The sequence below is a fragment of the Chiloscyllium punctatum genome, chromosome 7 (assembly GCF_047496795.1).
Source record: "Chiloscyllium punctatum isolate Juve2018m chromosome 7, sChiPun1.3, whole genome shotgun sequence".
Taxonomy (NCBI): domain Eukaryota; kingdom Metazoa; phylum Chordata; class Chondrichthyes; order Orectolobiformes; family Hemiscylliidae; genus Chiloscyllium; species Chiloscyllium punctatum.
Window position 1 is genome coordinate 58167178 of NC_092745.1, and position 26974 is coordinate 58194151.

Sequence of the window (26974 nt, forward strand, 5' to 3'; positions counted from 1 at the left end):
ATTTTGTCAAAAAATGCCCCCTTCCCCTCCTCTGCCATTACACCAACCATCAGTACGTGACCATTTCTCATTTCTCCTATCTCATGACCAAATATTTCCCTTCTCCGCTTCGATAGGATTGATAGACTTGTAGATACTCTTTGCCCCTAGCAAAATATAATCCAATAAGTCCTAAAGTTAAAGTTAGATTCCTTCATTTTATTTTGCCCTGAAAATTAAAAACACTACTGTACAGTCCTAGCTGAAATAGACTACATCTGTGACACTCCATCACATTTTAGAGCAATAAAAATCTACCAAAGGCATAAAATCAAAATAATTGGAAGTATATTATTGGTATGCTAAAAATGTAATGGAAAGTAGATTGTTTAATTTTAGTGAATCATAGTTGTCTAGAATGAAGAGTTGGAAATAAAGGCAGTCATCAGATTGAAGTGTTTATGGACAGCAACAATTAAATTATTTTTTAGATTGACTGCACCATATAGTGGCAAAAACGAGTCAATGCATGGAGCTGCAGATTCCTTTGGGAAGAAAGTATGGAAATAGTTTAGTGTGCAAGAGAGGAAAACTAGCAGGACCAGACAGTGAGAGCATGTTAGGCGGAGAGATAATATTAAAGGGAAGTGAATCGGGGAGAGGAAGCAAGGGCTGGAAGGATGTAACAGACCAGCCTAGAGAGAGGCCAATTGGCCAAAAATATAAAAGTAATTTGAGGAAATATCTTGAAAATAAAACATTAAACAGAACTTAAAACAAAGACTTTTGGTGTAGCACCTATCCATTTACCTCCTGTCCTGTGGTACAAAAAACCTCTACATGCCTTGCAGCAACTTATATAAGCATATTTCGACCTGGTATACAATTGCTACTTATGGTGTAATCTACTTGCAAAGAGTGATTACTTTCCTGAATGGTACTGCTCTTATCTGAAAGTGTACCGTGTAGTCCCTATTTGTGTCTGAATTAATCTGACAAGAATCTGATGTGGTTGTTCTGACAATTCTAATGAATCTCATTGTAAAATTAAAGGAGCATGACAAACTTTCTTTCATGCGTTATCAAGCCCTCAGATATTTAAAGTTAACCCAAATTATAGTTCATGAGTTTCTCTTGGCTACATTGGTATTTACAAGATTTGGGGAGGGATGGTGAAGAGAAGAGTTTATAGGAATCCAGGAGAACAGATTGATGACCCTGTATGAAATTATGGCACTGGCAAAGATGCACTTATGCAACTGACTTTATTTTCCACAAAGTTCCAAAGCCATTAGTGGTTGTAATGCTTTGCCAATTTAAAAAGCCATTCAGTTTTGTAAGCCTACTCAAGAAGATCATGAATTCAATTTTCTGCATCTACCCCCAAGAATGTTTGTTTCCTTACCTAACAAGAACACCTTAGTGTTCACAGTCTATACCACTCACCTGAGCCATAGTTCCAGACTTTGACAAATAAAACTCACCCCCCAAAAGGGCAATGCACGAAAGTAAACATCCTGCCTATCTCCATCTTGTAAAGGCCATTCAAGGTCTTATGCACTTCAATCACTCTTCACATTCTTCAATCACCATTCACTTTTCTAAACTCTTGTGAAAACAAGTACAATTTTTCCTCTAACTCATTCCAGCAACCCTTATCTGAACCACCTCCAAGTTTGCATCCATAAAATAGTTCCTCACACCCTTCACTTGGAAATACCTTTTTTAAACTATTCAGAAACTGGAATAAATACATTTCTCTCATTGTGCAATAATATAACAAAATTATCATCAATTAAGTGTTTCACAGGTGAATTTGTTTCTTCCCTGTTCTTTTTTAAGTGTTGTCAAACTGGTATTATTTTCTAGTTCTGATGATGGGTCTATACTTAAAATGTTGGGCTGGATTTTATCGGTGGTCCCCTGGCCAAAATGCTGGTGGTAAGACCCCTCACCAAACTGGCAGTAGGATCAACCTCCCCTTTAATTAAGAACTGAGATGGGGGATGAAAGTGGGGTAAGTATGACCTGGATAAAATGAAGGGGTGGTTTGTGCCTTCGATGGGCAGAGTGAATTGCAAAGGAGTTCCTTGCTGACCTTGCCTGACACCAGCCTGTACAGCTAAAGCTGCTCACCTACAATTTGGCAGAGTCTGCCTCCTGTCATGGATATTGAGTTATTGAGTAACTCTTAATTTGTCCAATCAAGGAATTCAATTGGACCAACTGCAGCCAGGTCACCAGCTCCCTCCGTTGCCTCTAACATTCCCTATCGCTCGCCTACCTACCCATCCATGAAACAGCTCCTGGACTTTGCTTGCAATAGGTGTAAAGTTTAAAATCCAGCTAACATACTTGTTTTCATCACAGTTGCTGAGTGCTTCCAGAAATTTCAGTTTATAATAGTGAAACTTTTTATCTTTTTAGTGTATTTATCAATTTACTTATCAGACAGTTATCAAGAAATCTGTTTCCCCCTGGTTTGCTACAGACTCTCAGTCTGATGAATTTTGAAAGATGTTTGATATTTTTAGAATTTTAGTACTATCCAAATAACTTGGATTGTAGACTCTGGACCTGCTTTAACCTCTGCAACCTTTGCCCTATGATTTGTTTCAATTAGAATATCTTCCACAGCAATGTTTCAGTACCTTGTGCAATGTGTTCATGTCATATGTGTGGGGTGCTTACTGTTGTGATCCTTCAGGGACTGGTTTCTAAAACCAGTGGATCAAGTTACATGAAAGGTGACACAGAGCCCGAGAGGTCTTGAGTCTAATTTCACCAAATTTTCTAACATACATGATCTGCATGAAATAACTTTTAAACATACCCATCATGAATCTTTATGTCTATACAATATGAAAGAAAGCCGATTCAAAATATTTATAACATAAGGCTCTTTGCTCAACAAATGCTTAACATTGTGGAATATATAGGTAAAAACAAGGACTGCAGATGCTGGAAACCAGAGTCGAGATTAGAGTGGTGCTGGAAAAGCACAGCAGGTCAGGCAGCATCCGAGAAGCAGGAAAATCGACATTTCGGGCAAAAGCCCTTCATCAGGAATAGAGGCTCTATTCCAGATGAAGGGCTTTTGCCCGAAACGTCTATTTCTTATTCCTCGGATGCTGCTTGACCTGCTGTGCTTTTCCAGCACCACTCTAATCTAGATTGTGGAATATGTACCAAAGCTAAGAAACATTTCTAGTTACAGACAAGGAAAAACAAAACAATGATCTCATGCTTAATGTTTAAAGGGAAACTTGGGAAAAGTTGTTGAGGTTTAGTGGAGGGGAATAGAAAACCTTTTTCAGCATACAAATATTTCAAAGGTTAACAGTAAAAGCCATTTTACATACTCACAATAGTGTGTCTTGAACCTCAACCCCTGAAATTGCCAATGCCTCAAAACAGAAACCATCACTGAGCAAGGCTGAAAATCAATGCTGATTTGTCAGGTATTTTATGTGCCTTGCAGGTTTCCACCAGAAATTAGATTAAAATTTACTAATTTCAGTTCATTTACAAGGCTTGCAGCCATTGAGAAGTAGCAGTCAGTCAATACTGGATTTAATTGCTTAATGATCAAAGCCATCACATGAAATAAGTTTTCTTAGAGATTCCCAATCAGTTATGTTAAAATTTATTCATCCTGGATTTTAAAAAAATCAGATTTTATCCCCTAATAAGTACATATTCTGGGAAAATTTAATCAAATTGTTGGATAATTAATCAAAATTAAAATACGGCTGAACTTTTCTGAATACTTTGTATGCTGCTGAAAATATTTATAACTAATAAATTTTTAATCTGAAAACAAATTCCCTGGAATATTTGTTGGTGGTTCAATGTACTCAGATTCCTTTCTAGGATCTTGGTAAAACTGGTAGTGAGGAAAACAAAGTAGTGTTGTAAATGGCTACAGGTTCTAAAGTAAGTCAGAATGAACACTGAAAAATACATTTAGGTTTATAGCCCATGCAGGATTTAAGAGTAAAATATAGTATTCCTGTAATAAATTTCTCAAGTAATTGGGCAGCTATAATTTTTATTTAAATAGCACCTTAACAAAACCTTTTGCACTTTTACCTCTGATACAGAGAATTTTATCATTCTCACAACAAGAAATTAGCATTAGTAAAACATAAACTAAATCCAGTTTGTGGAGAAATACTAGTGTATGATCATTAAACAGTGTTAAACTAAGCCTCTGCTTCTAGCCTCGAGACACAGTGCTGCATTGCATTGCTCCAAACTGTAGCTTAACTCGGCCAACTGGCTGGAACCGACTGTCAGCCTCTTCCTGCGAAGGAAAGAAACAGATTCAACTAAAAACAACTTCTGGAACGCAGCATGTGCTGAAAATTACATTTTAAGCTTGCTTCAAACAGTATATAATTTCAACCTATCCAATAAAATTCATATTTAGATATTTGTACTTACTACCTGAGTACGTGGCTGTGCTGAAGGGAAAACTGGATATTGATAGCCAATTAGTGAGAAAGTCCCCAAACTGTTCGTCTCAGCTGCATATCAAGCCACCAATGTCTTTAGGTAAGCTTAGTGGTTTGACATAAACAAAACGGAGAGAGAACAGAAAGGAAAACCTGCTACCATTTTTAACAGATTTAAGGGGGAGCTAGATAAACATAAGGGAGAAGGTAACAGACCCATGTTGATGTGGTTCAAGGAAGACTTTTTGGGCTCAACTGTTTCACTAGTGTCACGTGCTTTTTAACAATGCAATATTGATCCAAAGGTGCTATTTTTGGCATTAAAATCAAAGCTTAGTTCCTCTTCTAATAGCTCAAATTACAAAACTCCCACAGCATTATTGGAAGAGGAGAAACATTTTCTTGTATTGCCCACATTTCTCTTGCACATTTGGAGGCATGTTTGCCTTTGAATCACAAGATTTCTGATTCATGTCCCTCACCAAAGCTTAAGGACAGAAATAAAGGATTCACTTCAACACAGTACTGAGGGTGCAGTGCACTACTATATGTTTTGGAATGAGGGGTTAAACCAAGGCTCTATATCACTGCTCAAGTGAGCATAAAAGATCCTCTGATATTTTGAAGAGGAGCAAGGCACCTATCCTTGAATATCCTGGCCAACATTTATTCCTTGATCATTGTCACGTCATTGTTAATGTAATTTGCTGTGTGCAGATTAGCTGCCACATTTCCAACACTAAAGCACTCTTGCTGTCTTCAGGATGATGGCTACTCAAGATTTAAGAGTTTCTTCTTTGGATTTCATGGACAGACTCATTCTCAACTTGCTGATTTTTAGGGGAAAAGGCAGGATGTTCCACAAGGCTATGGGATATGAGCGCAGAATTTTCTTTCCTTATTTTTTTTTGCCACCATCTCATCAAAATCGATGCAGTTTGACAAACAGATTACTTATATTTTGCTGAAGTGTCTAATCTCACTCTTCATATGTTTTAGTAAGATAACTTTTAGTTTGTGAATTAAAGTTTTTTAAAATGATACATTTGGAATACTGGTAAAAAGATTTAAAGTGATTGCGATTCAAAGGGCGAGTTGTCTTGATTTAAGAACAAGAAGTTTAAGTGGAGAATATTCAACAATCTTTGTCGATTTTAGTGAGGACGTGATTTCTACAGTTATCTTCAGAAAGGATTTGAATTAATCATGATATTTTCCAGATCGTAAAAACTTGTAACTGGTAAACAAAGGAACGTCTTAAAGTATCCATATTTCAGATCAAAAGACATGTTTTGGAAGGTGATGATGTCAGCTGAAATCCCCATACAGTACGTCACAGTTTTTCCAATTGCCATGAGGATAGGCAGCAGTGGAGCCCCCTTTCATTTTTGATTTATCAGAGTGATTTTTCACAGATACTAACATTTTAATGTATGGAGTTGGAACAGAGAAGCAATGAGATAGGTACCTGGGACCTGCCTGCCACGAAGCAAGAAGACAGTGAAGCCCATGCTGGAGCTGCGGTGTCAATAATCATGAGACACTTACAGAAAGTTAGTGGGTTGCCAAGCCAAATGCTTCACAAAAGGATCACAAGAAATTTCACAGCTAAGAAAATAAAAGGGAACATTGCAGAGAATCAAACTGGATTCCTGAGAGCTGTTTCACACTTTGATTTGGTGCCAGGAAAAATGAGTAAACCCTTTAGATCAAGTATTGTATAGAGAACTCAGGTGAAAATAACAATGGTACAAGGGGTCTACTGTTGAGATTTCTGGACTTCAGAAATAAGTGTTTTGAAAGTATAACTTTGATTTAGTAGTACTTGCTTTGTACAAAAGCTCTTTTTGTTTTAAACATGAAACCTTGTGACATAACTGTTTAAGTTGTTAACAGGAAGTTAACATTTCTGTTGTAAACATCAATGGTCTCTGTTGAGATCATAAGACGGTGTTCAGTTCAAAGTTTATTTAGCAGGGATGTTGCCTGGATGCATGGGGAATTGGCCTTAAAAGGATGCTAGTACTTAGCGAGTTTTGAGAAGATTTGTAGCTCAGGTTGAGTTTTGGATGCAGAGCTGGAAGGTTCATTTCCAGACATTTTGTCACCATACTAGGTAACATCTTCAGTGGGCCTCAGATGAAGCACTGCTGAAAATTCCTGCTTTCTATTTATATCGTTGGGTTCGTGATGCCATTTTCTGTGTGTGAAGTCACTTCCTATTCCTTTTCTCAGGGAGTAGTAGATGGGGTCAAACTCGATGTGTTTGTTGATAGAATTCCAGTTGGAATGCCATGCTTCTAGGAATTTTCATGCGTGTCTTTGTTTGGCTTGCCCTAGGATGGATGTGTTGTCCCAGTCGAAGTGGTGTCCTTCCTCATCCATATGTAAGGATACTAGTGAGAGAGGGTCATGATTTTTTTGGCTAGTTGGTGTTCATGTATCCTGGTGGCTAGTTTTCTGCCTGTTTGTCTAATGTAGTGTTTGTTACAGTCCCTGCATGGCAAAAAAAAATCATTTTACGTGAAATTTTCTGGCACCACAATAATGTTGGTTATTCCCTTGAAGGTCTAAAACTACACAATATCTCCAAGAGAACTTCCTCAGCCACAGGATGTAGGCAATTCAGGACAATTTTATTATTCAGGAGACAGTCTCTACAATATGATGTGTATTCCGTAAGGAGGTATTGCCATTTGACTTTGGGTGTTAGATGAACCTAGTAGCTTTTGAAAGGTTTTGCATATCATGATGATCAAATTATTGTATAACTTCTTGTGCTTGCTCTTCCCAAGTGTCCTATATCTTCCAGAATTGTCTTCGGTCATCAGCTGCTACCTTCTTGACATGCAATCTTGGTTTGTTATTTCAAGAAATGAAGGTTGATTTGTTTTTCTGTTAGAACATCAGATATTACAGCAGCATTTCCATCAAATCAATCTTGGGAATGAAATTTGAACCCAGTAGTCTGGGCACCTGAGTCTAGTGCAGCTGACTTAATTTGATCCCAATGTTTTGGAAATGAGATGGATATGTCAAGACTTTCCAGATTGATCATAAGATTGGAATTACTCTCTTTAATTAAGCTGTTTCAGGGCTGAGCTACTGAGTTTCTTCCTCTTGGGCCTTTGGGTTTTGAGATGATGGTGGATGTTCATCACCACTTGAAGAAGTCAATGATCTATCCAGCAGACAATTTTTAACATTACAACAGGGACTATATTTCAAAGAAGTGCTTCAATGACTTCATTTTGAGATGTCCAGTTGTGAAAAGCTACATATAGATTCAAGTCTTTTTTACACCATCACCATCACAAATTGACATCACCTCACTTGTTGTTTGTGATGTCTGATGTTTGCAGCTTGACTGCCAGGTTTGTTTGTATCCTAACAATGAATGCATTCCAGAAGTAATTCATTGATAGCCAGAAGTTTCAGCATGTCATAGAGTGATGGAGATATACAGCCAGGCAGATGAGGGTGTCAGTGGAAGCAATTTCCACAGTGATGTATTTTAGGTTTAATTAAAAAAGACAAGATCTGTGCTGCTCTGTACAGCAGCCAATTTCAAAACAATGCACCTTATACCAAATTAAGAACCACAAGACTACAACTTTAATCAATAATAGAAGTGTTCTTTACAATGCTAAACAGTTCTTTATTCCTAGTATATAGTGCAATGCGCATTTATACCTTATGTAACACAGTAAATTAGCGCACTAACTTTCCCTCTGCAATCTGAAATTCAGTACAGTTTAATCTCTGCTACCTGAATGTTTTCAATGAGTTTCGGTATTCCACATGTAATTTCTATTTGGCAGAGGATCAAAACACAATGTTCCTCTCAATGTAAAATTGGAAAATTCAAAATATCCCACAAAGGAAATGGCAAAACATTTACAAACCCAACTGGGTTTAAACCATTTTTCTTGAGAAGTCAGAAAGTTCTTTAGTTTGCTTTTGATGGTTTTACTGTGATGCTACATCTGAAAAACTATTCTAGCCCCCACAAATGACATCTTTGTGGAAAATAATCCACAATTTCAAATTCATTTGCATGCTACAAGTGAAGGAATGAGACAAACACTAAAGACAAAAAAAAAATCAGATTGAGATAGATATGTACACGGGTAACCAAATACTGAAGATGCTGCTGCAGTGTCAAATGATTAGATAATTACCCAATGTTGTCAAGGTTCATAAGTACTTTTCACCCAGAATTCTGAAGTCTTTTTTACACCCAAGAATATTTTGGTGATCACTTATTTCACTTGTCAAAATAAGAACTGTTTGACCAAATCAAATCAACATTCATGAGTCTGATTTTAGCCTCAAAGCTATTAATATTTTGCATGTAATTTATCAAAATTAACATCACTGCAGTGAGGTAACAATTTAGAGACTCAATACCGTGAGCATCAAGATCAAATTACACAGACAATGCTTTTTTATACTTCCATCCAGAGCTTGTTTACAACTCACCTGTACTCTTCATGACTAAAGCATTCATGCAAATCCTGTGCAGAAATTCTGGTATCAGAAAGATTTGTCTGCAGGGAACAAGTAAACAAAATACCTGAATAAAGCTTCCTATAGCAACGGACATTAAACAGGCAAAACAGAAAACAAACAGAAAGAGTCATCTCCATGAACATTTTCTGATGCAAATACAGATCAAATCACAACTTTGTTATGCATAAAACCTCAGTGTATTTTTCAACATAAAAAACTGAATAACTAAATGAATATAAAGGCATAAATGTTTCAGTTATTTTTCTGTAAGTTATTTCAATACCTCTTCATTGTTTAGAAATATGTGCAGAATTTCCGTGAGCTTCTGGAAATCTTGAACATTACTATCTGTTGACAAAATTCTGAAACAACAATCACAAAATACATATTAGATAAAGTCCAAGATGAGAATATTAAATGAGCAACCCTCAAAGAAAGTTACTTCTGTGGCAAAATACAAGTATGTCTAATAGTGGAGTGAATATCGTAATCTGAAATTACTAGGAAATCAATAGGTGTTTATAGTTAGTCAGTCACCAGAGATGGAGATGGAGAAGTCCAGGGAAGAGGTGTCTGAGATGGTCCAGGTGAATGCGAGGTCAGGGTGAAAAAGGTGTTAGTGAAGTTGATGAACTGTTCAACCTCCTTGTGGAAGCACAAGGTAGCGCCGATACAGTCATCGATGTAGCAAAAGGTGGGGGATGGCACCAGTGTAGCTGCGGAAGATGGACTTTTCCACGTATCCGACAAACAGGCAGGCACAGCTGGGGCCCATGCGGATGCCCATGGCTACCCTCTTTGGTTTGGAGGAAGTGGAAGGATTGGAAGGAGAAGTTGTTGAGGGTAAGGACCAGTTCAGCCAGGCAGATGAGGGTGTTGGTGGAAGGGTACTGGGTGGGATGGCATGAGAGGAAGAAAAGGAGGGCTTGGATATCTTCGTTATGGAGGATCAATGTGTATGGAAACTGGATATCCATGGTGTAGATAAGATGTAGGGAGCTTGGAAATGAAAGTCTTGGAGGAGGTGAAGTTTGTGGGTGGTGGCTTGAAAGTAGTGGGGAGTTACCTTCCTCCCCTTCCTGGACTTCTCCATCCCCCATCTCTGGTGACCTACTAACCACGGACATCTACAACATATGCAGACTGCCACAGCTACCTCGACTACACGTCCTCCCACCCTGTCTCCTGTAAAAATGCCATTCCTTATTTCCAATTTCTCCCCCTCTGCTGCATCTGCTTCCAGGAGGACCAATTCCACCATAGAAAATCCCAGATTGCCTCCTTCTTCAAAGACTGAAAATTCCCCTTCCATGCAGTTGACGATGCCCTCCAGCGCATCTACTCCACTTCCCACACCTCCGCCCTTGAACCCCACCCCAGCCAATACAACAAGGACAGAAACCCCTTGGTCCTCACCTTCCACTCAACCAACCTCCGTATACATCGCATCCTCCTCTACCACTTCCACCACTAGGGTTATATTTCCTTCCACACCCCATCTGCATTTCAGAGAGACAATTCCCTCTGCAACTCCCTCGTCAGATCCACAGTCCCCACCAGCCCACAACCCACCCCTGGCTATTTCCCCTCATACCGCAAGAATTACAAAACCTGCGCCACACCTCGCCCCTCACTTCCGTCCAAGGCCCCAAAAGGATCCTCGTACACCCGACAGAAATTTACATGTACACCCACAAATGTCTTCTGCTGTATCTATTGCCCCCGACGTGGTCTCCTCTATATCAGGAAGACAGGACAGCCAATTTGTGGGTCGTTTCAGAGAACATCTTTGGGACACCTGCACCAACCAACCCCTTTGTCCCATGGCTGAACACTTCAACTCTCCCTCCCACTTCACCAAGGACATGCAGGTCCTGGGCGGGCTCCATCACCAAATCCTAGCCTCCTGATGCCTGGAGGAAGAATGCCTCATCTTCCACCATGGGACTCTGCAACCACATGGGATTATTGCGGATTTCACCAGTTTCCTAATTTCCCTTCACCCCTGTTATCCCAGTCCTGACACCGCCCTCTTGACCTGACAATCGTCTTTCCCATCTATCCAGTCCACTCTCCTCTCCAACCTATCACCTTCTCTCTCACGTTCATCTACCTTTCGCATTCTCGGCCACGTTCCCCACAGCCCCACCCCCACACTCCCTCCCATTTATCTCTCATCCTCAGCCCCGCAAGCCTCCTTCCTAATGAAGGGCTTATGCTCGAAATGTCGATTCTCCTGCTCCTCAGATGCTGCCTGACCTGCTGTGCTTTTCCAGCATCACACTCTCCAGTCAAAATAGTTGCCAGATTTAAACTGTACTTTTTAATTTGGATTACTTAAGCAATTCTGCTCTAATATATTTCACATAATTGAATCTTTTTCAAAATAAGATGACCAAAATCGAACGAAATACATCCATCTCGCCAATGCCCTGTACAACTCTAGCAAAACATCCCTATTATTGTATTCCATTTCCCTTGCAATAAACACAACAGCCCATTGTAAGGTAATAGGCTCAAACTGGTCCAATATGAAAACTATCTCCTGCCCTCATCTCCCTCTGCTGCTCACACTGAACAAGGGAAAAAAAAACACCTTTCGTCAATGGATCCCCAAGGAGTATGCCTTAACCAATGGACTTTAGGGCTCAGATGCAGCTGGCCACTGATTAGCAACCAGGGTCACCAGAAGCTCTGGGCCAATGTCAAATCATGCAAAAGAATGAGGTATTTGCCATCACTTGCCTGTCAGCCCTTCATGAGCCGATTTACAGGTGGATGATCAGGTGAGTTTTCTCACCAACGAGTATGGCATTTAACATGCTGATCCCTGCACTTAGAAAAAATAATTCCACCCATTGTTTTTATACTCATTACTTAATGCAGATTCTGTGATACCAGCATATGTGAGATTTTACATTAGATTAAAGGTGCTTGCTAAATATAGGTTGTTACTCGAAATTAGTTTACTTATCCCTGTCAGACTTGGACACAAACTAATAACTTTGAGATAAAAACAAAAAGCGCTAAGATTTGTTCGTTTATCTCAGAACCAGGAATAGCCAGAAATGCAAAGGTTTGGGGTATGTTTTCAGCAAAAGCAATGTGTCTTTTGGCAGGCTTGGTACAGCCAAGCCTGGCAGCAGAGATTTTCTGTTCTCCCAGAATCTGCTCAACAGTAGCATTGAGTTTATTGAATAATATTTTTAAAAAGCAGAGACAAATAAAGTAACTAAAAGACTTTTATGACTTCACCTCGCAATGTTCTAACTTGTTAATAATGTATCACTGCCTATAAGTTTTACTTTGAACTGAGCTTGATCATTTCAATGCCCAAATGAATTCTCAAGGTCCTCCTTCCATAGGAATCAAACAGTGGATTCAGTTTTGGTGATGAGAACCATAAGCCATCAGGTTCACACCGCAGGATCTTTAAAAATTAGATAACATACTACTGACGACATTGCTGGAGGCTTACCAGACCATTACATATATTTTAACATCTGTCAAGAATTTCAACCACTTCTTGTTACCATACAGCATATTTTATAAAAGTCAGTCACAAGTCCGAAGGTTTCTTCTGTAGTACATTCTTGAGTGGGTTGGCTCTACCGTGGGATGACATGTCCATCATTCTGCATGGCTTGTTGAAGGAACTATGGAATTTTATTATTGAGCCAAAGCTGTGGACAAAGTTCTCTTGTTCTTGAACAAAGCCTCCATTGCCTCCTTTCGTCATCTTTTTACAAAAACATGACAGGGAGGTTGCTGGGAAATTGGGGAGCACAAACAGTAGATGCTTTAGACTGGAGCTGTATTTTGGGAAATATTAGCTATTTTACAACCGCAACTCTAGTTTTAAGTGAAACTAGCATGGTTAGAAGAACTCATTCAGAAACAGAACTTCTATGTTTTTGAGTGTAACACAATTGGCTTTTTGTCCACAATGGCAAGTAGATATAAAACAAGACTGAAATAAAACTGCAGGAAATGCCTTTCATAATTCAGCTAAGAAATTACGGAAAAGGGCAGCAAAGACCCCAACTAGTCCATCAAGCCCATCCTGACCCAGTCTGGAAATTCCTATGCAACCTCCAAAGGCAATCTAGGAAACTCCAGGATATCATTATGACTGTGTGACCTAACCTTAATGACCACCCATTTGTCTTCTATACACACACAGAGATTTTCCATACTGCAGCACTTAAAAAAGTTGTACTTTATGATGAGCTGACAACTTGGTCCATATTTATTCACTGACTTGTTGCAAAAATTACCTTGCAACATCTAACCTACTTTTGTGTTTTGGTAATTTACAGACAAATCAGTGATTGACTAATATATCTCAGGATAAAATCCATTTATATGTGGAAAAGAATGGGCTTATCAGTGATAGGCAACATGGTTTTGTGCAGGGGAGATCGTGCTTTACCAACTTTAATAGAATTCTTTGAAGAAGTGACCAAGTTGATAGGTGAAGGAAGGGCTGTAAATGTCATATACATGGACTTTAGTAAAGCGTTTGATAAGGTTCCCCATGGTAAACTAATGGAGAAAGTGAAGTCACATGGCGTGCAGGGTGTTCTAGCTAGGTGGATAAAGAACTGGTTGAGCAATAGGAGACAGAGAGTAGTAGTTGAAGGGAGTTTCTCGAAATGGAGAAAGGTGACCAGTGGTGTTCCACAGGGATCAGTGCTGGGGCCATTGCTGTTGGTGATATACACAAATGATCTGGAAGAGGACATTGTTGGTCTGATCAGTAAGTTTGCAGATGACACGAAGATTGATGGAGTAGCAGAAAGCAAAGGGGACTGTCAAAGAATACAGGAGAATACAGACATACTGGAGAGTTGGGCGGAGAAGTGGCAGACGGAGTTCAATCCAGGCAAATGTGAAGTGATGCATTTTGGGAAGTCTAATTCTACAGCGAGCTACATTGTAAACAGAAGAGCCTTGGGAAAAGTTGATGAGCAGAGAGACCTGGGAGTTCAGGTCCATTGTACCCTGAAGGTGGCTGCACAGGTGGATAGAGTGCTCAAGAGGGCATATGATATGCTTGCCTTCATTGGACGGGTATTGAGTATAAGAGTTGGCATGTTAAAATTGTACAAGACTTTGGTTCAGCCGCATTTAGAATACAGTGTACAGTTCCGGTCGCCACATTACCAAAAGCATGTGGACACTTTGGACAGTGTGCAGAGAAGGTTTACGAGGATGTTGCCTGGTGTGGAAGGTGCTAACTATGAAGAAAGATTGAGTAGGTGAGGATTGTTTTCATTAGAAAAAAAAGGAGATTGAGGGGGGACCTGATTGAGGTCTACAAAATCATGAAGGGTATAGACAGGGTGGATAGAGATCAGCTTTTTCCCAGGGTGAGGAATTCAAAACAAGAGGTCACGCTTTCAAGGTGAGAGGTGGAAAGTTTAAGGGGGATACACATGGAAAGTACTTTACACAGAGGGTGGTAGGTGCTTGGAACATGTTGCCAACAGAGGTGGTAGAGGCAGGCACGGTAGATTCATTTAAGGTGCATCCTGACAGATGCAGGAGTAGTTGAAGGGAGTTTCTCGAAATGGAGAAAGGTGACCAGTGGTGTTCCACAGGGATCAGTGCTGGGGCCATTGCTGTTGGTGATATACACAAATGATCTGGAAGAGGACATTGTTGGTCTGATCAGTAAGTTTGCAGATGACACGAAGGGGAGCAGAGAGATACAGATGCTCAGGAACTGGGCGAGAGGTTTAGACAGTGGATTTGGATCGGCTCAGGCTTGGAGGGCCGAAGGGCCTGTTCCTGGGCTGTAAATTTTCTTTGTTCTGGGAGATTTTGTGTCTTCATCCATAACGACAATAATAAAAGTAAGGGTTTAGTTTTTCTCCCATTTTCCTGTTCTCCACTATAAATGCTCCAGTCTCCAATTAATGGAATTATATTTGTTGTATCCAATCTTCCCCCTCTCACAAGTATAAACCAACTTTTAAAATCTGCCTTTTCATTTCTCACTTCTACATTCTTATTTTTTTCCCTTGGTATCAGTTCCTCGATCCTCCATGGCTAGATTCTAAGTTGCTCCTAATTTTTATGCCTATGACTTTTCTTGCCACTGTTAGAATCTACTTCCTCTGATCTAATGTGATCTTTAAAAGCTTCTTTGATGAGCTACGGTTTATCACTTCCACCTTTGGGTGACTATATTTTCAAGGAATGGATATTTTGTAAAACATGTCACATTTCTTGGATGACATTCTCCCAATGTCTGTGTGGGTTTCTGCCGGGTGCCCTGGTTTTCTCCCACAGATCAAAGATAAGCAAGTTAGGTGGATTGGCAGTGCTAAATTGCCCTATAGTTTCCAGCGATGTGCAAACTAAGCGGATAAGCAATAGGAAATGCAGGGTTACGGGGATCGGGTGAGTTGGGTGCGGGTGGAATGCTGTTTGGTGGATCAATGCAGACTCGATGGGACAAATATTCTCTTTCCACACTGTAGAAATTCTACGATTCTCCATCTACTAGCCATTGTCTGCATACCGTCAAACCTCTTAGAGTACTTTCATAATCCACCATAGCTAACTTTCCCCTCATACCTTCATAGTTTCACTTGTTCAGGCATGATACCTTACTTTCAGAATTAAATATATTACAACTGGCTGTATCAGGACTGCAGTACTTGGATAGATCAGATTCGGTGTTTGTAGAATCACTTAGCTCTGTTTTCATATGCTGCTTCCATTGTTTGGCATGCAAGTGATCCAACTTGACACCTCATTTTTAGGTATGCCTGGTACTGCCTCTTGGATGTCCTCCTGCAATCATCATTGTACCAAGATTGATATGCCAGACCATGGTATTACAGGTCATGGCTGAACACAAATCTGTTGCTACTAATGTCCCACCGCATTTCATGGATGCTAAATTTTGAGTTGTCACATCTAGTTTTCAACTATCCATTTAGCATGGTGGTAGTGTCACACCACACAACATGGTTAAGTTCAATGTGAATATGGGACTTTGTCTCCATTAAGGACTGCACAGTGGTCACTTTGAGCAATACTATCATGGACAGGTGCAGCTGGAACACCTAAATTGGTGTGGATGACGTCAAATCAGATTTCAGACCTTGTCTCACAGCTTTGTCCTTTCAGATTTAGCTAGTTTGGTCAGTGGTGAAAATATATTAAGAGCTGAAATTTCAATGAAGCTAGATATTTTGCTGGTGGGTAATAGGACATATGGACAAAAAATTTGGAAATACAGTTATTTTGTATGTTCTGCTGAAATTAACAGGAAAGGATGAGAGACAGATGCTGAGAGAGCACGTTAGCATCTCTCTCTCTCATCCTCGCCCATTAATTTCATCAGAACATACAAAACAACTGTATTTCCAAATTTTTTGTCCATATGTCCCATTACCCAGCAGCAAAATATCTGACTTTATATCTTTTGTGCTAGCTAAAAACTGCATGATTGTGGGGAAGAAGAGGGAAAAATAATGTTGTTGGGGTGTAGGGTGAAGAGGAAGGCTTGATACTAAAAGGAAGTCATGTGGAAATCCTAGTAGTTGGGTGGCATCAGCTGATCATGCAGTGAGAAACAGGTAAGCTGACTGGATGTAAAGAAAATGTTTTGACTTCCTTTCTACTCCTTTGACCCAAGGGCAGTGCTATAAATGCATATAGCTTACCAGCGAGCCATTCTCATCTCCTTTCATCAGTTAGAATCTACCTTTCAGCCAACATTCCAGACTTCTCCATCACTCTGAATACAGTACGTGCTCTCCCACCAGAAGGACATAGCCTCTAGAGTAATGGCAGAGTGGTATACAAGTCTGAGAAAGGGATCCTGGAGTCCTCAATATTGACTGATGGTTTCAAATCAAGCATGCGCAGGAAAACTTTGTGCTCATCAGCATTTATTGTTCTCCCTCCATATACCACTTGAAGCAGCAGTGAAATTCACAACTAACCTTGGAGGAACCTGTTTGGGAGAGGTCACAGCACAGAAACAGATAAGTGAATATTTTTAAATGTGGCCTACAAAAAGTCTACAATAGTGAGTAGAGTCGGTTCATTCTTGATTATATGCTTTATTGAGATATGTCTCTTGATTAAACATAAAAATATAAGCCATAAGTATGAAGTATTAAGCAGCGTTTTGTAGAGGAATAAGACAGTGCTATTTTCTGGGTCTGGAGATTGAAAGAAGCAAAAATGGCCTTTAGTACAGTGATATGCTCTTCTTGTCGGATGTGGGAGTTTAGGGAGAGTTTACATGTTACTGAGGATTATATCTGCAATAAAAGCCATTGGTTGCGAATCCTATCAGATCGAATGGATCAGTTGGAGAGAATGTTAGAGGCAATGAGGAATCTACAAGAACAAGGGGGTGTGATGGATGGCAGTTTTAGGAAGGGAAAAAAGTTGCAGATGCAGTCACATAGATGGGTTAACTCCAGGAAAGGTAAGAGGTAGGCAGGTAGTGTAGGAGTCTTCTGTGGCTATCCCCATTTCAAACAAGTATGCTGGTTTGGAAAATGTAGGGGGTGATGGATTCTCAGGGGAAGGTAGCACGAACAGCCAAGTTTCTGTTATCGAGACTGGCTCTAATGTAATGAGGCATACATCAGGTTCCAAGAGATCAATTGTGTTAGGGGACCCTCTAGTCCGAGGCACAGATAGACTAATCTGTGGCCAGCAGCAGAAAATCAGAATGGTGTGTTGTCTCCCTGATGCCAAGATCAAGGATGTCTCAGAGACGGTGCAGAATGTTCTCAAGGGGGAAGAGGGTAATTGTACACATTGGACTCAATGACATAGGAAGGGAAAAGAATGAGATGCTGAAGGGAGAATACAGAGAGTTAAGCAGAAATTTAAAAAGGAGATCCTCGAGAATAGTAATATCTGGATTACTCCTGGTGCTGTGAGCTAGTGAGGGCAGCAATAGGAGGATAGAGCAGATGAATGTATGAATAGCTGAGGAGCTGGTGTATGGGAGAAAGATTCACATTTTTGGATCATTGGAATCTCTTCTGAGGTAGATATGACCTGTACAAGGAGGACGGATTCTACCTGTACTGGAAGGGGATTAATATACTGGCAGGGAGATTTACTACAGCTGCTCAGGAGGATTTTTATTATTAAGGTTTGGTGGTGGAGGGAACCCAAGGAGATAGTGAGGAAAGAGATCAATCGGAGACTGGTAGAGTTGAGAACAGAACTGAATCAAACAGTCAGGGCAGGCAGGGACAAAGCAAGGAACAAGGTAGGACTGATAAATTAAACTGCATTTATTTCAATGAAAGAGGCCCACCAGGGAAGGCAGATGAACTCAGGGCATGGTTAGGAATATAGGCCTGGGATATCATAGCAATTACAAAAATATGGCTCAGGGATGGACAGGACTGGCAGCCTAACGTACCAGGATACAAATGCTACAGGATGGACAGAAAGGGAGGCAAGAGAGGAGGGGGGAGTGGCATTTTTGATAAGGGATAGGATTCCAGCTGTACTGAGGGAGGATATTCCCGGGAATACATCCAGGGAAGTTATTAGGGTTAAACTTAGAAATAAAAAAGGGTTAATCACCTTATTGGGATTATATTATAGACCCCCTAATAGTCAGAGGGAAATTGAGAAACAGATTTGTAAGGAGATCTCAGTTATCTGTACGTATAACAGGGTGGTTATGGTAGGGGATTTTAACTTTCTAAAAGATAGAATGGGACTGGCATAGTGTTAAGGGTTTAGATGGAGAGGAATTTAAGTGTGTACAAGAAAGTTTTCTGATTCATTATGTGGATGTACCTACTAGAGAAGGTGCAAAACTTGACCTACTCTTGGGAAATAAGGCAGGGCAGGTGACTGAGGTGTCAGTGGGGGAGCACTTTGGGGCCAGCGACCATAATTCTATTAGTTTTAAAATAGTGATGCAAAAGGATAGACCAGATCTAAAAGTTGAAGTTCTAAATTGGGGGAAGGCTAATTTGACGATAACAAGAATCCAGAGACAGTATACTCCTGTTAGGGTGAAAAGAAAGGCTGGTAGGTATAAGGAATGCTGGATGACTAAAGAAATTGAGTGCTTGTTTTTTGAAGAAATAACAAAGAAGATTGATGAGGGCAGAGTGGTAGACGTGATCTATATGGACTTCAGTAAGGTGTTCGACAAGGTTCACCATGGGAGACTGATTAGCAAGGTTAGATCTCATCGAATACAGGAAGAACTAGCCATTTGGATACAGAACTGGCTCAAAAGGTAAAAGACAGAGGGTGGTGGTGGAGGGTTGTTTTTCAGACTGGAGGCCTGTGACCAGTGGAGTGCCACAAGGATTGGTGCTGGGTCCTCTACATTTCGTCATTTATATAAATGATTTGGATATGAGCATAAGAGGTACAGTTAGTAAGTTTACTGACGACACCAAAATTGGAGGTGTAGTGGATAGTGAAGAGGGTTTACCTCAGATTACAACAGGATCTTGATCAGATGGGCCAATGGGCTGAGGAGTGGCAGATGGAGTTTAATTTAGATAAATGTGAGGTGCTGCATTTTGGGAAAGCAAATCTTACCAGGACTTCTCCACTTAATGGTAAGGTCTTAAAGAGTGTTGCTGAACAATGAGACCTTGGAGTGCAGGTTCATAGCATCTTGAAAGTTGAGTTGCAGGTAGATAGGATAGTGAAGAAGGCGTTTGGTAAGCTTTCCTTTACTGGTCAGAGTACTGAGTACAGACGTTGGGAGGTCATGTTGCGGTTGTACAGGACATTGGTTAGACTACGTTTGGAATATTGCATGCAAATCTGGTCTCCTTCTTGAAAAGGTTCAGAAAAGATTTACAAGGATGTTGCCAGGATTAGAGGATTTCAGCTATAGGGAGAGACTGAACAGGCTGGGGCTGTTTTCTCTGGAGTGTTGGAGGCTGAGGGGTGACCTTATAGAGGTTTATAAAATTATGAGGGGCATGGATGAATAGACAAGGTCTTTTCCTTGGGGTGGGGGAGTCCAGAACTCAAAGGCATAGGTTTAGGGTCAGAGGGGAAAGATATAAGAGAGACCTAAAGGGCAAGATTTTCACGCAGATGGTGGTACGTGTATGGAATGAGCTGCCAAAGGAAGTGGTGGAAGCTAGTACAATTGCAACACTTAAAAGGCATCTGGATGGGTATATGAATAGGAAGGGTTTGGAGGGATATGGGCTGCGTGCTGGCAGGTGGGACTAGGTTGGGTTGGGATATCTGGTCAGCATGGACAGGTTGGACCAAAGGGTCTGTTTCCGTGCTGTACATCTCTATGACTTTAAGTAATAAGGGCAGAGAATGTATTCTGGCCTTTGTGCCAATCACCAAGCACAGTTTGATGGCACGACCAGATTTACTGGGTCCTAATTCTAAAACTGTCAGACTAGTCTGGTGGTGAGACAGTCAATCAAGTTAGAAACTTACTGGGCCTCATCCTTATCTATCACAGTTGTATCCCTCTGTAAAAGTCATCTTATGGAGACCAAGCTCCTTCAACACACAGAGGATGGAATGATCATGGAGGCTTTCCCTCCCATTATAATCTACCTTCCACCGACATTCAGGTCTTCAAGCCTAAGAATGCAGAGCTTTATGAATGCATATGACCCTTTATAAACAGTAGTTGTTATAGAGGGCAACTTTCATCTTGTTGCCCATTAGGAGTTCATACTGAACTGGATAGATTTGGGGCAGATCCTAGGTCAAAACTGAGCTTTCTTGAGACAGTGGGAACCAACAACTGAAGCAGATGGTAATATGAACTCAGCAAATCCCTCAGTCTATCATTACAATCAAGCCAGTAATCAATGATGTCTCAGTGCAGAGCCCAGAAAAACCTAAAAAAAACTGTGACACAAGTCTCTTAAAGCTACAATAAACAACTACTTTAGCAAGCTCAGCAGCAGATGCAGCAAGCAAAAAGCAGAGCAAAACAATTCCATTGATAATAAATCAGAGCAAATCTCTGAAATCTTGTCACAACCAATTGACAGTGATGGTGGATACTTAAAAAAAAATGGGAGGAGGTGGCTCCTTGAACATTCCCATCCTCATTGGTGGAGCCCAATTATGCATACTCACAAGACAAAGCTGAAGCATTCAGCTTTCTCACGAGATCCCCACCACCACAGTTATCACTTAGCCAATGCAATTCACTCTATATGATATCAAAACTCAACTGAGTACATTGAAAGCAGCAAAAACAATGGATTTGACAATTTTCTGATGTAATGCCAAAAACTTGAATTCCAAAACTAGTTTCACCCCCAACTAAGCTGTTTCAATGGAGTTATGACACCAGATTGACCTCACAAAGTGAAAAGCTGTTTAGCAATGTCCTGTCTACAGAACAAAAACCAAATCCAATCCAGCCAATTACTGCCTCATTGGCCTGTGACAAATATCAGCAAATAGGTCTATCATGCTATTAAGCTCTACTTACCAATAATTTGCTCACAGATACTCAATTCCTGTTCCACCAATAACATTTGGCTCTGGACCTTATCATAGCACTAGTCCAATATGAACAAGACTTCAGAGTTTAACTGACAAACTGACAGCAATTGCCCTTGAAATCAAGTCAATAATCGAGTGAAACACCAAGAAGCGATAGTAAATTGACGTCAATAGGGTTCTGGGGCAGAGACTCTCTACTGCCTGCAGTCACACTTAGCATTCAGGAATATTGTTGGTGGCTCGTCATCTCAGCCCCAGCACGCTGCTGTAGGATTTCCCACAGGAAAGAGGCCTAAAGACAACATCTTTAGCTGCTTCATCAATGATCTGTCAGAAATGGGGCTGTTTCCTGGTAATTACAGAATGTTAAATTTAATTTTCAATTTCTTGGATAATAAAGTAATCTGTATGAACCTGTAACAATATCTAAAGTTGGACTGGTCAGTGGGGAAGCAACACTTATACCACTCAGGTGTTAGCTTCAACAACGGCGAGTTTAACTACCTCACTTTGACATTCCATGACATTATCCTGATCATTGAATCACACACCAATGTCTTTCAAGGATTCCTTGACCTGAAACTTAACGGACCAGACACATAAACCACAGGTGTAGTTTGGTCAGTTACTGCAGATTCTGTGGAAAGAGAGTGTCTTAATAACTTCACAATGTCTTTCCACCTCTACAAGGCCTAAGTTCAGACTGTGATGAAAAAAAAAGTCAGCAAATGAGTGAGACACCAAGAAGCAATAGTGAATGGAGGTCAATATGGGAGAGACTCTCTACTGCCTGCAGTCACACTTAGCATTCAGGAATATTATTGATGGCCAGTCATCTCAGCCCCAATAACTCCACATTGTCTTTCCACCTCTACAAGGCCCAAGTTCAGATCGTGATGGAATAATCTCCAATTAACTGCACAAGCGCAGTTTCAATAAAACACGTAACACTCGGCACCATTAAAGATAAAGTGGCCCACTTGATCAGCACTTTTTCATCACTTTAAGCAGATGAGAGCACCACTACCTCAAAGTTTCCCTTCAAGTTACACAGACCAGACTCAGAAACATATCCTTCTTTGTTCTTTACTCAAAAGCCTTAATCCCCTCCCTCTGTAACAACAATGTGTCTTCACCACATGCACTGTAACAGCTTAATGCTACCTTTCTTTATTGCAATTAGGAATACATAGTATATGCTGACATTGCCAGCAACACACATATCTCATAAATTAATATAAAAAAGTTGTGACCTCCAAGAGACGCACTCTTAATTTGTATTAGCAAGAGGAAAATGTGGATGTGAAGTTTGGATCTTTGGTGGAATTTCTTGGTTTTCAATTAGGGCGGCACAGTGGCTAGCACTGCTACCTCTCAGAACCAGGGACCCAGATTCAATCCCAGCCTCAGGTGACTGTTTGTGTGGAGTTGGCACATTCCCCTTGTGTCTATGAGTGTTTCCTCAGGGTGCTCCAGTTTCCTCCCACAGTCCAAAGATATGCAGGGGAGGTGAATTGGCTACGGTAAATTGCCCATAGTGTTCCAGGATGTGCAGGTTAGATGCATTATAGAGGGGAAACGTAGAGTAATGAGGTAGAGGATTGGTTCTGGGTGGGTTGCTCTTTGGAGGATTGGTGTGGACTTGTTGGGCCAAATGGCCTGTTTCCACATTGTAGAGATTCTATGATTCTATTCTATGATAATGTAATTATTGGATTTACACGACTAAAACATTTATTTTAGAACTCCAAATTCCCTTCGACATACTACAAACAATGAGGGAATTGATATAATTATCCAGAAGTGCTTAATTTCAATCTCAGGAATATTATCCAGAACTCGGAGCAAGCAAGGCATCAAACAATATGACGGGAATAGAGAAAACAGGAGAGAATGAGTTGCAATTCCCCTCCAAGTGACACACCATTGTTACTTAAAAGTATATTGTTCATTGTTCCTTAAACTATGCTCAGTCAAATTCCTGGAGCTCCCTACCTTACGGTATTATGGGAGTACCCAAAGCACTTGGACTGCCACAATTTCAGATGACAACTCAACACTATTTTCCCCAAGGAATTTTAGGGATGGAGAACAAATGCTGGCCTTGTCATCAATACCCACGTCTTGGTGACTGAATAAATAAAAGTAAAATGTTTCAACAACTATGTCTGGCAACAACACAAAAGTAAAATTGAGGTAATTGGAGCACTGAGCAAGAAACCAACATTTCAGGACTAAGGGGCCTGACAGCAAAATAGAAGCCCCTAATGACTATCTAAAACAAAACCTCACTTTCTGAAAAAGAAATCAGAGTCTCTACCTAAGATTTAAAACTGCATCTTCACAAGGTGCTCCTTTACAAATTACAAAACAATAGCCTTTTAAATTCAAATGTAGCATATGGCATTCAAACACGTTACTACTGCTAATCTTTCACATGATCCCCAAAATTTTCGAACTGTCAATACATGTAACTACATTATTTACAAAAAAAGATAGAAAATGCTGTCTTTGAATGCAAATCACCGCCTTACATCTTGAAATCAGAAGCTGCCCAGCCAACAGCCAAAACTCTAGACATTCGTTAAATCTCTCGACCTTTAAAATGATACAATTGCGAAATGTAACAAAGTTTGTGCTGTTGCAAATATGATTGTTTGGAATGTAATATTTATTTTAAAGCGGTAATTGTAGAATAAAAAGGAAAATCCTGATTGACAAACTTATAATAGCTCTGAAACAAATATAAGTCAAATAAGCTTGGAATTTACCATGCTCAAAAATAATCAAAAAACAGCTTGTGGGATTACTTAGCCAAACAGCTAGAGATGGGATGTTTCCAGCTATTCTAGTAAAATATACAAGTTATTCACATGATTATCCAGAATTAAGGAACACCTCCAAAATGAAGTGAAAAACAAACTAAGATCTGTATTTTAACCTGGGAACATGCTACCTGTGTCTTATTGCCATGGAGATGGTTGGAGCTTAGTGAGATAATTTGTTTTGAGTTTGACTTTGCGAGTTTGTGAGGGCATAGCTAGCAAGCAAGACTGGATGTTTGGAAAGGCACCAAATGGTTAGCTTTGGGTCTTAGTGTAGCTTGTAGCCAAGTTGAGCGAAAAAGTCAGAACTATATCTGAAATAGAATAAATACTAGATCTTTCATTCATCATGTAGCCTGTGATTGGGAGTGAGTGCTCAGAGCAAAGTAAAACTGGAAAGGGGAACAACATAACTGGAAGATTTATTTAGATGGTGGCTAAAGGAAGAAATATACAGGATCCTCTTAATGAAGGGGAGTTAGTATTGTTGCAGTCAGAGTTCTGGAACGATTCTGTATCAGTTTTCATGGTAGAAGATGCTATAGACATCACAACAGATAAAAGATAAGCAAAGTATTAATGGGAGGAAAGACAAGTCTTCCATGAGGGACAAAACATTTTACAAACTAATTGGAGTAAAAGTGACAGGTTGCTAAGACATAATGATTTGGATCCAAAGGTTTTAAAAGAAGTGGTGGCAGGGACAGTGGAGGTACTAGTCAAAATATTCCAGAGTTCATTGGAATCTTAGAGGATTCCACAGGACTGAAAAATGCAAGCATGATGTGCTTGTTCAAGAAGAAAGGGAGACAAGAAAGCAGGAAACAATAAACCAGTTATTAGGACAAATACTGAAGTGCATTATTAAGGAAGTAATAGCAGGAAATTTGGAGAAGCTTAACACAATCAAACAACATCAACATGGTTTTGTGAAAGGGAAATCATGTTTGCCAAATTTACTAGAAGTCTTTGAAGATATAACAAGTAGAAGTGATAAAGGGAAGCTAGTTGGTATAGTGTATCTGAATTTCTAGAAGACATTTTATAAGCTACCACTAAGGTTATTGCGCAAGATTGGAGCTATTGAGGCTTGATTAACACACAGATGGCAAAGAGTTGGGATCAATGAGTCTTCTGCAGGTTGAAAAGATGTAACAAGTGCAGTACCACGAAGATCAGTCTCAGGGCCTCAATTTTTTACTATTGTATTAATGTCTTGGTAAAGGGGGCAGAGTGTAACATATCCAAAATTGTTGATGATACAAAAAGTAGGTGGGAGGGCAAGTCGTGATAAGGACATAAGGAATCCGCAAAGGGATAAAGGTAGGTTGAGTGATTGGGCAAAAGCTTATCAGATAAAATTTAATGCAAGAAAGTCTGAGGACATACAGTTTGGTAGGATAAATTAAAGATGGACTTTTATTTAAAAGGAAAGTGCAGAGGGACCAGGGTATGAAACACAAAAATAGCATGTGGATGCAGCAAGCAGTTCAGAAGGAAATTGGATTTTTAGCCTTCGTTGATGGGGGTAAGACTTGCAAAATAGGAAACCTTGTTACAACTACAGGGTGCTGATGAGCCTGTACATGTAGAGCTCTGTATAGTTTTGATCCCTGTACTTAAGAAAGGACATATTGCATTAGATATTGCAAAAGAGATTCACCATGATGATTTTGGGGGTGAAGAGGTTGACTAATTAAAAGTGGCTGAACAGATTGGGTCATCATTCAATTTAGAAAATTAAAGGGCAATCTTATTGAAGCAGACGAGATTCACAAGATAGAAGATGTACACGGTTACAGAATAAGGGAACACTGATTTAAAACTGATTCACAAGGGCACTCCTTCTCCCAAATGGTAGCAATGGCTGGAATTCTACATTCAGATCACAAAGTTCTGGATGTAAAACTCGCTAAGATCACAAAGTATTTAAAAAGGAGGTCGATGGATTTTTGAGATGTTGGTGACTTGAGGGCTATGATGAACTGGCATGAAAGAGCAGTTGGTACCTGGGGTGGATCAGCCATGAACTTGTTGAATATGGGAGAGGTTTGAGCCAAATAACATACTCTGCTCCTAATGTCAGTCTTAAATCCTTGTCAGCTCAGCTGCAGTTAGAAATCCTAGCAGCAGGCTATTGGAAAACAAAAATCTTTTCTGATTTCTTAAACCAATTGCGTAGGAGTAACAGGGTGGCCTGTGCTTTGGCTGTAGAATCTAGAGTCATAAAATCAGAAACAGGAAGGTCTCTTGGGTAAAAGTTAATGGAAAGATCTTAACTAAACATATATCTTAGTGAATAATTGGCATACTGAAGAGAATCATGATGTACCTTTTGAGACGGTATCCTCATATTAAGAAAAGTTAGTTTCTAGTTCTAGCACACTGGATACTAAAACGGTATGGTAAAAACAATAACTGCAGATGCTGGAAAACAGATTCTGGATTAGTGGTGCTGGAAGAGCACAGCAGTTCAGGCAGCATCTGAGGAGTAGCAAAATCGACATTTCGGGCAAAAGCCCTTCATCAGGAATAAAGGCAGAGAGCCTGAAGCGTGGAGAGATAAGCTAGAGGAGGGTGGGGGTGGGGAGAAAGTAGCATAGAGTACAATGGGTGAGTGGGGGAGGAGATGAAGGTGATAGGTCAGGGAGGAGGGTGGAGTGGATAGGTGGAAAAGCAGCTAGGCAGGTAGGACAAGTCATGGGGACAGTGCTGAGCTGGAAGTTCAGAACT

The 26974-nt window shown here is 40.1% G+C and overlaps 1 protein-coding gene across 2 annotated transcripts in view; it reads right to left on the bottom strand.

Annotated features, from left to right (window-relative positions):
* Nucleotides 1–3138: 3138 nt before the first annotated feature.
* swt1 (SWT1 RNA endoribonuclease homolog) overlaps nucleotides 3139–26974 on the bottom strand; it is a 133739-nt gene continuing 109903 nt past the window's right edge. For both annotated transcript variants that reach the window (XM_072573649.1, XM_072573648.1), the window contains 3 exons: nucleotides 9232–9310; nucleotides 8919–8986; nucleotides 3139–4285 (listed from right to left, as the gene is read on the bottom strand). In XM_072573649.1, the coding sequence (XP_072429750.1) occupies nucleotides 4180–4285; nucleotides 8919–8986; nucleotides 9232–9310 (253 nt within the window). In that variant the 3' untranslated portion in view covers nucleotides 3139–4179. The remainder of the gene's footprint in view (nucleotides 4286–8918; nucleotides 8987–9231; nucleotides 9311–26974) is intronic.